The sequence below is a fragment of the Petromyzon marinus genome, chromosome 1 (genome assembly GCF_048934315.1).
Source record: "Petromyzon marinus isolate PM22_M1 ecotype Great Lakes invasive population chromosome 1, UKy_Petmar_22M1.pri1.0, whole genome shotgun sequence".
NCBI classification, from domain to species: domain Eukaryota; kingdom Metazoa; phylum Chordata; class Hyperoartia; order Petromyzontiformes; family Petromyzontidae; genus Petromyzon; species Petromyzon marinus.
Genome location: NC_133667.1, coordinates 22,217,778 through 22,230,990, shown reverse-complemented (window position 1 = coordinate 22,230,990; position 13,213 = coordinate 22,217,778). Strand labels below are relative to the sequence as shown.

The 13,213-nt window shown below is 43.2% G+C and overlaps 1 protein-coding gene across 1 annotated transcript; it reads left to right on the top strand.

Moving 5' to 3' along the window:
- Window positions 1–1,494: 1,494 nt before the first annotated feature.
- On the top strand, window positions 1,495–12,060 carry LOC116956464 (tetraspanin-3-like). Its single transcript, XM_032978162.2, has 7 exons — window positions 1,495–1,719; window positions 7,495–7,686; window positions 8,523–8,597; window positions 9,330–9,431; window positions 9,946–10,098; window positions 11,084–11,167; window positions 11,540–12,060. The coding sequence occupies exons 1-7, from the start codon at window positions 1,498–1,500 to the stop codon at window positions 11,639–11,641; spliced, it is 930 nt and encodes a 309-aa protein (XP_032834053.2). The 5' UTR covers window positions 1,495–1,497; the 3' UTR covers window positions 11,642–12,060.
- The last annotated feature ends 1,153 nt before the right edge of the window (window positions 12,061–13,213 follow it).

Below are 13,213 nucleotides of genomic sequence, written 5' to 3'. Positions count from 1 at the left end.
TCTTAAAACGAAATATCTCGGATTTTTCAGATTGTTTCTGCTGTGTCCTAAAACTAACAATGTAAAACATTTAAACTTTCTACCTTGTTGGGAAGTACGCTAGAGGTTTGTGAGACGTACAGATTTAAGATTTTATTTATATCGATGGACACTTGTCGACTAGCAATATCGAATTTCCGCAATAACGAAATTTCTCACGACACACATTCACGTCAAACAAGGAGCAGTTCGTTTGGCGAGTTCCCTGAGAATATTATTTTCGTTTTAAATAGATGTTTATTCAATCGTTTCCATGTTTATGTTCGTTATTAATTTTATATTGTGAAAAGTGATATGGATGTTTATAGAGTTGAAATCGCTGTCCGAAATACATCCCTCAGTTTTTGTATTAGGGGCCGTCCATAAATGACGTCACGCGATTTTGGACGATTCTTGACCCCCCCCCGTCGTCACACGGCGTCACAAAAAGTCAGACCCCCCCTCAAATATGACGCCACAAAGCTCTGCCCCCCCCCAATTTTTTTTTTATAAAACATGCTTCAAATCGCTTTAAACTATTGTCATTGTAGTGCGTATTTAATGTGGCGCTGCACTCTGTTGTAGGAGAATACATTTATTAAAAAGTCTATTTAATTAAGTAGAACGTGTTGTCTATATTTATTTAAAGTTGCGCATTGTGATGTGACGTCACATTTCTCAACCCCCCCTCCTCGTCACACAGTCACAAATGTCTGACCCCCCCACCCCCCCCCCCCCCCCCAGGTGCTTGACGTCATTTATGGACGGCCCCTTACATTCATGGGAAAAGCCATTCCGATTTACGATATTTCGTTTAACGCGTGTTTTTGAAACTCAACTTGTCCATTGTGTTTTATTTTTATTCTTTGGTTCTTTCGGTAAAGTCACGTAGAATGAGAACCAATATCGCGGAAGCAATTATACACGGGGCTATCGACCATTTGACTTCACTTATCCATGGGAAAGACGACGGTTTACAGAAACTGGGAGCTTTGCCCTTGTTCAGCGTTGGGAGCTCTCAGAAAATTAGTTTGCACGGACCCTTCAGCTCCTGCGGATAAGAGGAGTCACAGACAATTGGGTGGTTAACAATTGATCACTTTGATAATAAGAGTTGCGGGTAATAGGAGTCGCAGATAAGAGTTATCTCGCAGATAAGATGAGTCGCGGATTTAGAGGCGTTATTTCATGGCTAAAGGGGTCGCAGCTGAATGGAGTTATCCAGCGGACACATTATCCCGTGAATAACAAGAGTCGCAGGTAAGAGGAATTGCGGATAAGAGGCGTTATCCCGCAGATGAGCGGAGGCACGGGTGAGAGGATTCGCGGATAAGCGAAGTTACCACCGCGGATAACAGGAGTAACGTGTGTCCTGCCAACCACGCGTTACTCATAGGCACGTTGCGCCTCTTCGTGACGTCATCGCGGGGTGAGTGGGGGGGTGGGGCGAATGGGGGAAGGGGCGGGGCGTTTTCACGCATGCGCAGTGCGCGCCGGGGGCAGTGTCCGTCGTGTCTCCGAGTCGCTGTAAAGAACGCCGCCGAATCACGCAGCCGCCTTTTCAGCCTTCCCGCGCCTCCCACCGTCGCCTTCTTCTCGTCTTCTTCTGTCCCTGCCGCAACCTCGCCGGCTCGAACCATGGCGAGCTGCGGAATCTTGTCGTCCAAGACCGTGCTGGTCTTCCTGAGCTTCGTATTCTGGGTGAGTGGAGAGACTCGAAACCCGCCCGCGACACCCCGCGTCCCCCCCCTCGGGGCACCCCACCCGCTAGTGGCGCTCAAGGGCGATTGCGCAGCAGCATTTCGCTGCGCCACGCATTGAGAGCGCAGGAGGATGGGGGAGGGGGGGGACCCGGGGAGTGGGGGGGGGACTCGCGACGTACGACGAGCGACGAAACAAAAACGACGGCCCCCCCGCCGCTCAGCGCTATACATTACCGCAAACTCAACGCACATTGCTCAATAATACTGCATTGAAAGGGGGGGGGGGGCCGGGGTTTGGGAAACAATACAACTTAAAAAATGGGCGGCGATGTGAAGTCGAAAAGAAAATAGATTTTGAGCGACGTTACGTGGAAGGGTTGCCCCCCCCCCCTCCACGCCTTGTCCGTGGCGATGAGAGAAATGTTACGTCTGGGACAGCTGTTGTGTATTGACAACGAGCTGCAAAGCCTAATTGTATTATTGTTTTGTGTTTGGCTATTGTAATTCTTAGCCTTTTTACTGTGGATACAGAGTAGTGAGTGTGCAAGCAGACGTCTGCGTTGGCTCTCGACGCGTTGTGTGTGTTTGTTTTTTTAAAGACTTCCGTTCGCTGTTAAACCTCCTTGGATGGTTACTCGTCGCGAGCCCTTTTAGAGGGATTATATTTCATTACAATTTAAGTCGAATTCGTTCAATCGGTCCCAGTAAACTTTTACAGATTTGTTTAATGCAAACGGGGGCTGTGATGTTGTCGAGCCGAAGCTCGAAAGACAGGTTTTTGTTCTTCCATCGAACAATGTAAATAATGTTTAAACCAGTTTTTTTTTATACCAAAATCTTGCCAAGTAAAGCCGTAGAATTGAAACTGTTTACAAATTGCAGCGGTTTAAACAAACGCACCCCTTATTTTATTAGCAAATATGGTTTTAGCTGTTGTGAAGCTGGTTTATTGACTTAATTTAAAAGGTATTTGTTGTACTTTCCCTAGGATGTGAACATTGCTGACCTTAACGTTTATTTGGTATCGTACGATAATTATAAAATCCACAGTTTAGCGGCAGTCACGGCGAGGTAAAACCAAGGAAAGCCGGGCCCGACTTATTTTTTCAAAGTCGTTTGCACCATTCACGAAACGCCAAACACGCAACCCACGGTTAGCCCCGGATTTCTCTCGTACCTTCGAGTTGATGAGGAATTTAAGATGTTTGCCGAATGAAGACTGAAAGTTTAAACCCAAAACAAACGGCAGTGCCACACAGGTGCTCAATTCAATGAGGAATTTGCTGTTCATTTGCTCACAAATGTTGGCGCGCAGCAAAAGTTTTCAATTGCACTCCCCACGGTGACGCCTAAGTTTATTTTAATGTCGTTTCGCTTTGTTTTCCCTCTAATACAGTACAGGGTGAGTTGAACGTGCACGCTGTGCAGCGGGTTCAACCTTTAATCGCCAAACGAAGGTTAAACGTGGGCTATAAGCCCCATAATCACGCCGACCAACTTGTATAAGAAAATAAGAGACTGCAGATTGTTTTTTTTTATTTCAACGAGACCGTTGCCGATTTGGCCCCAGCCACCACCGACCACCGCAGCGGCAGTCGAGGCGTTTCAATGACCTTTAACCCACTTCTCGGGATTTGTGAGAAGCCAGTCGCTGCTGCTATTGTGTGAACAGAGAGGAAACCCAGCAAGCATCAGCTTTGTCAGCCTTGTGTGGAATGAGTTTGAGGGGGGGGGGGGGTTCGAACACCGATGTTCTGTTGTTGCTACCGTTAAGATCATGATTCTTGTGCCTTTACGTTTTCACAGCTTGTATCCGTAACCCCCCCCCCCATCACCACCACCACACACGCAGCACCCCATGATTTAGAAAGCCAGCAAATCAGCCTTGTTTGTGTGGACTTGCCTTGTGGCGTGGGTAGTAGGGGACATTTTTTATATGTCCACAGGACATCACCCACGTGAATAGGAAGGTAGCAGCTTTGGCCATGCGTAATCAGGGCAAGTGTGGTGATTTAGAACGGATGCAGTGTGTCCTGTTGTTGCCGCTTAAGATGATCGGCGTTGCCTTTACGTTTCTGTAACCCGAGGGGTCTCCCACTCTCCTTACCTACGGATTGGCGATGCCATTTTGCAATATCCGACGTTCTTCATTTCGATTTCACCCCCCTGTTGTTGGAGCTTCCTCCTCTCCATTTACATCTTAAACGTGCTTTCATTATAGAGGGCCTTTGCATATGGATGGCGTTGAAGACCCCTGTCTGCATGTCAATGCGAAATCCATAAAAATGCTTTGGCAAACCTATCCGTAGTGTTTTGCAATTCATTTTGGAAACAAAATTCTACGAATGCACATAATTGGCAAATATTTTAAGCGTGTATAGTACAGTGTACCCTACAGATGCTGATTTTTATTGAATGCTGCTGAATGTAATTTATCAACCGTGACCTTGAAGGCTTGTCAATAGACGGCTTTGGCTTTTCAGAGTACAATACAATTTTTATATAATGTATATAGCTTCTCGATGCAGTATACTGTGTAATGCTTGCAGTTATTGTCATCACATTTACGATTACTGTACATATTCCGTGAGCTTACAATGACCAAATCGCTTGGAATGTGCCCAATTTTGTCAGAACTCTGAAGATAAACTAAATAGTTGTTATATAGTCTGCTTCGGATTACGTTGTGGGCAGCAGAGCACAGTGCACCAAAATCCATTGTACTGTACTTACTCCCACCTCTATGCTGCCCTCTTTCAACACATCCGTATATATTTTTTAAGTGTATTTACCTTTCGTATACTTTAAACTCCTATCAAGTTTCTGTATTGTTGTAACGTTTCTGACCTGCCACTACTGGACATCTGTGAGATAAAAAAAAGCTTTATGGCTCATCGGTTTCCTAGAGTATAAAGAAATATTCTGAGGGGTATGGTGAAGTATGGTCAAATGCATTGTGTGGGGAGGCCCTCATCCAGATTGCAAGTGTAGTTGACAAGTGGTGGTCTTTAGCGGAGGGAGGGATAGAGGCTGTGGGGTTAAATATACTGCACTGCGCGAGGGTGGGAATGGGCTTCCCGGTGGTGTCCCTGACGATGGAGCCCGCACAACAAGCAAGGATATCGGGTAAAAATTTCTGCACCATTGTTTTCCTTTTAGTCGATGAGCTCGCCCCGCATAGCATAAACATTTATGGCAAACAGGTTGTTATATCAACTATTTTTTTTTACCAGGTAAGGTCCACTCGGCTACAAATACATCTCTTTTTCAGAAGTGGCCTTGCCACAAATGATAGCGCAACGAAGTGGCTTATCGCGTGAAGATTTATGGCAGCCGAATACTCGAAACGCACGTTTCTAAATGTGGAGGGGAAACCCGGAGAAAATCCACAAGGAGCGCGAGAGAGACACCGCAAACTATAAAATATCCAGGCGTCAGGGTCGGGATTGAAAGCACAACCTCCTGCATACCAGGCGAGGGAGTTCACATGTCACCACCGCTGCTTTTGGGGGCTGCAAAGTAAGCAGCAGAGTGCGGTGCATCAACCTTCATTGCTGTACTGCACTTTTATGCTCCCCACATCTGTTGCCCACTTTAACCAACTACACTAACCAGCTTGGTGAAGTATGGTCAAAGAATCCACTACATGGCATGCGGGAGTCCCTTATCCCGCAGTGGATTGTAAAGGGCTGTACGCGTACGTATTTTCAATTACAACCCAAAGTGTGTGTAGAGGTGAGCTTTGATCATTTGCCTATTAGTATTCCTTTAGGTACTAGAATTGTTAAGTTCAAACCCTGCACCGCCCTCCCCCCTCCCTTTTATCAATTCAATGCGTGTCTACCCCTTCATTGTCTGCTTCACATATCATTTGATGATACATGGCCTGTGTGTGAATGGAAACATCTCATTTATATGGAAAGCAGGGGGGCAGCAAGGTAACACAAGCACTTCGGTTTAGACCTGCTCTATCAGGACATCTTTGCTGAATAGAAGAAACCCCTATACATTTCTACATAAACATTTATGACTTTAAAGCAAACACTGTTGTGCAACGTTTTGTGATATGTTGATTTAACGTGCACTTTGCTGTGAGGTTCACACTGATATCGCAATATAACCATATAGTAAAATAACTAATCCCAAGTTAATATGTATGTCTGTAAAGCTGGTATACTTAAACCAGTTTTTCCCATCATCACTGGGCAGGAAAGCTTCAGGTAATGAGGCTTGGTTACAATGAAACTGGATCGAGGTGGTCTGTAATTCCATGCATTACTCGAATTAATTATACAGTAGCTGGGGAAGGTATTTATCTACTTCACTGCTTGTCAGCGAATACCTCGCTATTTCATTACGTGGGATTAGTGTATACCCTGGTGGTCACTGCCCTCAAACAACAGTTTGGAGAATACAGTTCCATAAATGACTGTATTAAAAAATATATAAGCGGTGTTTGTTCATATGTGTAATTAATTATTTACATTTAAATGTTTTTTAAACACTTGGTGAAATTTAAATGTGGACCTTTGAAAAGATTACGTGTTCAATACGTTATTAATTTAGCTTTTTTGTCTCTAGTAAAACAGTTGTTATTCATTTCTTTCATTCTTAACTCACATTTACAAGCTAATGTGAGATTATGAGTTTGAAACTGTGGCATAGCATGGTATGCTCGGGTACCGAACCTGCCAATTAAAATTTCGGAATATTACTCATGGTCCCCGTGGCCATGTACAGCAGGAGCAGCTTTAACAATTTGAGCATATTTCCTCAGAGCATTGAGAAACAATCATGTGTTTTGCAAGCCTGGTCTTTTAAATATCAGTGTTCAGGGAAGATTGGGCACATGTTATTTTTAAAACACAAGGCGATTTTTTTCATGATATAGATGCTGACCCCGAGCTCTCATTACTCTGATAGTGCATTGTCTTTGTGCTGTACGCCTTTTGGCGTCCTCTGGTCTCGCACCGCTTGAGACGAGGCTCTCTGGTGTGGACCAATCGGTTTCAAGGACAATGCATATATTATCAGTGTTTTTTGTTTGCATTCTGACCACAAGCATTGTCGTTAATGCAGACATGAGTCCTTGTAAAAGGTTTCAGTTTGGTGTTTTAACAACTTAACACCTGTTTTGTTGCCAGAAAAAAGGGGGAAAACCTGTTAACAGGTTACTGTAATGTGTATTACATATCGCGGAGGATCGCGCCACTGAACAAAATAGTTCCGCGGTTCGGTTCACAAGTGCGAGTTTGCATTTGGAAGTCAATGTTAAAAATATTTCGTGGAAGCGGGGTTCGTAAGTGCGTGTGTTCGTAAGCCGAGGACTACATGTATAACATTTCACCTCCCTTGTGATTCAGTCGTTTCTGTTCACGATTGTGGTTCTATTCAAGAACAATTATTTTTTAACAGCGGTGAACGTAGCGGCCTCCGAAGTCGCTTAAGGGTTTGTAAGAACATTACATACAACGTAGAGTAAAGCTGCTGTGAAGTAATGGTTAGCACGCTGGACTTGCAAGGCAGAGGTCGCCTCTGAATCGGAAAAACATCAATTCGTACGCAAGCAATTAGATGCATGTGTTGTGAGCTTACAAATCTACATGAGACCATGCGTCATCTTATCGTTATCAGTTTAACACGTAGGCGTTCGCGACCAATATTGTTATCACCTATCCATTATGCGACACCGTCAGTGCTACTCCACCGTGACTCCCAAATAAGCAAAAAAATATTTTTCCCCAAACGTTTTGCTGCTGCGTGTGCGATGCAGGCGGCGGCAGCTGTGTTCTGCTACGCTGGCGCCTACGTGTTCATCACCTATGACCGCTACGACCACTTCTTCGAGGATCGCTACACCATCCTGCCGGCGCTCGCCATTATCGTGGCCGGAGCTGTGCTGCTCCTTATCGGCGTCATCGGCTGCTGGGCTGCTGTCAGGGAGAGTCGCTGCGCCCTCGCTTCCGTAAGCTGCGCAACGCCGGCAGGCGAGATGATGCCCCCCCCCCCTGTACACGAGCTGTGTAACGTGATGCTGTATATACTGTCACCTAAGCTAGCGTAGCAGTGGTTTGGAGCGACAGCCCAGCATGTGATCTGTTGCTTACAGGTTGCTAATGTAAGGCAGGGTTTCCCAAACTCCATTCCTTGCCAGCACCAACCATGCTATGGTATTTATGAGTTCAACAATGGTACCTCCATTTGAATTATGTCGCTGCACATGCATGATGATTGCTCAATACTGCTTAAGTGGTGAGCATTGATTAAATTTAAGATGGAGATCTTGTGTGTTTGTCACCCACATGACGTTGTAGAGAATGCTAAATATAATTTGCATGCTCTATGGCACGTGGGACGTGTTAAGCAAGCATCGGGTGCGTTGAGCGTTTAATCACAATTTTTATTTTAGAGATAATTTAAAAAGCTTGAAAAGACCTTGCGGGTCACGAGGAAATAGAGTTTGGGAAATCCTGTGCTAAGACGTTGTGAAATAAATTGGTATGAGTGGTGGCAAAAGATAACTTGGCGATGAGGCTGCTGAGACCATTTGTGTACTGCATCTTATTTTCACTCGAGTTAACTCTTGCCAAGGCTTTTACCATCCTACCTCTTTTCACACAAGTAATGTAATTCATGTGTTACATCTAAACAAATTTAAAAGCTGAAAATATCCTTTTCTGTGGGGATTTGTTTTTATTCTTCCTATAAGACGTGCAATAATACTGTTGCTACACTGACACGTTGAAAATGCTCACGTGGGTTGACGTTTCTCCCCTCCCCATGGTCCGCTGCTGTCAACAGTTCGCCCTGCTGCTCCTCATCATCTTCTCTCTGGAAGTGGCTGCAGTGGCGCTTGGCTATATTTACCATGGCAAAGTGAGAACTGCACCACCACCTTACCACAACGCCGAACAGCACATGCACTCCCTGTGACCTATTTTCAGATCATTTACATGCACTGATTAATTTGGTTCTATTTATACATCACATTTGTATCCTTGCGACATGTCACATTTCATTGTGGCTTCAAATGTGAAAGAATTGCATTGTGTAAATGCTGGTTTTGACCGTAATATAGTCGACTTTGTAACTGGTAATTTGTTAATTGGACTTTTTTTGTGGTTCATTGCACGGTTGGCTACGTACGGTGTCAACGAAGTTCGTTTAAGAAATGTTAATTTATATCAGGAGAAAGTGAGGTTTTTGGAATGCTATAGCAAATACATGCTTTGACATGTTCTTTTTTTCAATATACAGTCATTCATAACTTCAGTGAGATTTAATCAATTAACTGTCAAAAATCAGTGGAACTTAACACGTACAGTTGGTGGGATGGTCCCATTCTAAAGCGGTTTGATCGGCTGTCACATGTTACGTGATTATATTAAAATCAGTCATTTGGCAAGTATTTCCCAGATAAATGTTCTTGTATGCTGTCAATTGTACCATCGTCCTTATTTGTTATATATATGCCGACTAAAATTTAGTTCGTCTTCGTTATAAAGTTTGTCATTGAATACAAAGAGGAATACAACCTTATTTAAATGTATGCGTGTGTTTGGTAGTTGCTTTAATACACATACTCCCATCTATGCATTTGACTTTTAGGTTGAGGTTGAGGTGCAACAGAAGATGCACAAAGCTTTCCAAAACTACATGGGGCCAGATTATGACCCTGAAAGCCGTGCTGTGGACTACATGCAGAAAGAGGTAAACGTTGCTCAAAATTTCTTGCACCAGCTGTAGCTCGTGTGATGTGTATTTTCAAGGCTTCACGTGCACTGAAATTTATTTTTTACGTGAAAATGTGGGGTGTGCTATCCTTGAAAATTACTCTATCAGTGTTTTTAATCTGAGGATAACAGCAGATGATGAATTTGCTATAACTTCTGCGTGTCGACTTAAATGTGGAAAAACTCAAATATATGAAAAGGCAGTGCATAGAAATCTTAATTTTTGCTCCTGTTGATTAGTGCTTATGTATCTAAAAAGTGTTTTATATAAGTGATGCATATATTTGTGGGTCAAAACGTCATCAGCACGCCGTAGAAAGATGGAAAGAAAAGTCCTTAAGTAAAACTTATTTAAAATGTTTCACTGTTTGCTTAGATCATCTCTGTTATACCTAAAATAGGAAGGATCGTTTCATCTGTTTGTCTCTTAATGGGTTAAACGCTCTTCGTGCGACACGCTGAAAACCGTCCTGTTGATTTTATCTGTGCAGCTGCAGTGCTGCGGATTTGCGAACTACTCTGACTGGAACACCACTGAGTGGGCACGCCGCCACAAGTACAACAGTGTTCCTTTAAGCTGCTGTAAGCGCTCTGCCAAGAACTGCACCGGATTACTGAGCCTGCCCGCCAAGCTGTACCAACAGGTATTTCTGGTTGAGCCAACAGTGGCAAAGACTTTAAACAACACGAGGTTTTTACGCCATTGAATACAAATATGACGGCGTGGGCGAATGTAACAAGTTATTTTTGCTTGTGCCTACTCTGCAACTAGACAGTAATGGAATGTATTAGTGCCCTTAAGGGTACACGGGAATCGATATTGAAATTAACCCCTTTTTAATTGAATTGCTCGAATCAACATATTGATATGATAGTACTCTTTGGTTCTTTCGGTAAAGTCACGTAGGTATAAAATAAATCGCGACGTTTCGGGCGCAACACAAACGGGACCTTTACCGAAAGAACCAAAGAGTATGGATCCCTGCAATCACGAAAACTTCAAATCTAGATTGATATGATAGTGTTGGTTTAGGACTCGGTTAAGTGCACTATGCCTGGTGACTTGAGTTTGATTTTCAGCCACTGTAAACGTCAGTGGTATTTGAACACTTCCTCAATCCTCCATGCAATCCCACTCCACGACCCCCAACATCCTGCACAGACCAGTTGGGTGAAGTACAATAATTTAAATACCCATGACCAACAGCAGTTGATTAACTGAGATCGTTACTAGCTACAAGACAACCATTCTCGGTATCTGTTAATCCTTTTGTCAATCCACTTTATTGTGTCCCCATTTATATTTTAATTTTAGTGTGTTTTTATCATTGCTATTGAACATGATGCGCATGATTACGGGAGTAAGACAATTCATTGCCGGAGTCATTTTAATCTTAAAATAGACTAGCAAAGGGTTAATATTTTCACGCCTGAAAAGTGAAATATTTTGGGTTTGAAACAATAATAGAATTTGTACATATTTTTGGGATTAAACATAAGCAGGATGTGACATGCATCAATTCTGCAAAGCCAGCAGGGAATGTTGCATCAATTCTGCAAAGCCAGCAGGGAATGTTGCATCATCCTCATCTTATGGATTCCAACATATACCATTTTCTTCCCCCTAAGGGTTGTCTGCTAAAGCTGGGAGACGAAGTACAACAGATTCTCACGTACTTGATTGGAGTGGCTGTTGGATTTGCATTCTTGCAGGTACAGTGAACCCTTTTTAAAATTGCATAACTGCATTTCTGTGTTATGCTTATAAAAATGACACGGTCGTGCTCATTACACACAAAGTGCTTGCCACAAATTTACCAAAATACCTTGCTGATCATGTGGCATATAAGTGGAAACGTGGTTCATTCGTAATGTGCTTATTTCATTAGCTGTATGATCTCATTACGTCAGCATTAGAATGCACAAAACATTGGGTGCCAGCACTTTTACACAAGGCAACGATTGAAACTTTCCCAGTCATTTTATTGTCCTACATAATTGGTAACTGCATATATTGGCAGTTGTATTTCTGTTGCTGTGTACTGAAGCCTGGCAATAATATTCTTGCGCTTGGCAATGTTGCAGGTGATGGGACTGGTGGCGGCGTGTGTGATCGCCTGCCGAAGAAAGCACGATGAGAATGAGCGTGCCTACGAGCCCCTGCTGTCGGATGGAACCTACGCATAGTCTTCCATTGCATTCCAGAGCCCACGTGACGCCGTGGGAAGGGATGTTTAAGGTGTTGCACCTTCGTTTAAAAGTTATTTTAAACAATAGCTTATTAACCACATGCAGGATTTATACTCGGTATAAAACTTTGATAGTTTCAACACCGATGGTCTGAAAATTGTAAGTTTAAGGTTTGGGCAATGTTAAAACGTACGATCGATTCGAAATCAGAACTTTGAGAGTACTCATGCAAAGTGGTAGAGCACTGCCTGACAACCATATTCTCACTATTCGGTATAGATTTCTTCATGTGTCCAGAGTGTTTAGGAATGTTTAGGAATGTTTTACAGGAAGCGAAAAAGCATAACTCTTACTGGTCCGACACTGAATGTCGGTACGTCCTACTTCACAAATATCTTTGTTTTGTTTCTGATCAGTTGCAATGCCCAATCCCAAATGTTCTGAATTTCATAGGCACAATATGCTGATTCAACATTGAGTCATGCTATGCTTAGTCTGTGAACACTGCATCATCGACATCTCTGGTGCAAACAAATCGCTAATCCGAGCTGCTTGGTCCCCGGCTGCTCTAGATTATCAGCGTCCTACTCTGCTTTTATCTTCAATGTTTTCATCGTGTTTTCATTAATGTGGGAATGTGAGCTATACGAAACACCTTCATTTAGGAGTTTTGTAAGTATCGCTTCTGTTTATAAAAAAACATGTTCCCTCATTTGTGCTAAGAAATTAAGATAATTGGGATTATTGGTCATTTATTTAAAGTAAATTTCCTTCACTTTAGGTCATTACTAATTAAAATCATAATTTGTTCGCTATTCAATAAGAGCTTAGATTTCTTATTTGTACACTGGGTGGTTAGATGTCTGATATCCTAAATCTCATTTGCCTGTAAATATAGTAGTAACCATTTAATGAAGATTCACTGAAGGTGGCAGTCGCATCGAATAAATGTGCGGCGGTGGCCTGGTCGTGATAGACCATGGCAGTAACGAATGGGAGCGGCACCATTGACATACTTGGCCTTAGACTTGTGGAGCGCATACTGCCCAAGCACAGTCGTCTCCACGCCAGCATAATCATGACATCACCCGTTGTCCCGCGAAAATCATCTGTCATTACTTCTTCTAAATCGCAAGTCCCATTTGAATGCATGAGATCGACTGCTCTGATTTTATCTTTTCCTGTATCGTTATTGAGTGTTTCCCTTTGTCACATCCCCACTGTCCTTAGGCCTCGTTCCATCGCATCCTTCCATCTCACCGTTGGTCTCCCTTTACTCTTGCCCTTACCTCCCAACTAACACATTTCCTCATTACTGTACCTAAATACCTAAAAACTACCGACCTGCTGGCTGACCATCCCTCTCCTATCCACAACGTGTGCTCAGGGCATTGGCTTTTTAATCTCCTCGGCATACTTTCCTGCGATCTCACCAAACCTGGCTTGCACCTCCCATTTTAAAATCTGTCATTGCCAAAAAGCAGCAAACAAAAGCTGCCACACATGCAATGAATTGAATATGCTGATCAATGATGTAACCCCCAACTCTTAAACGTCCAATGGTTCCAC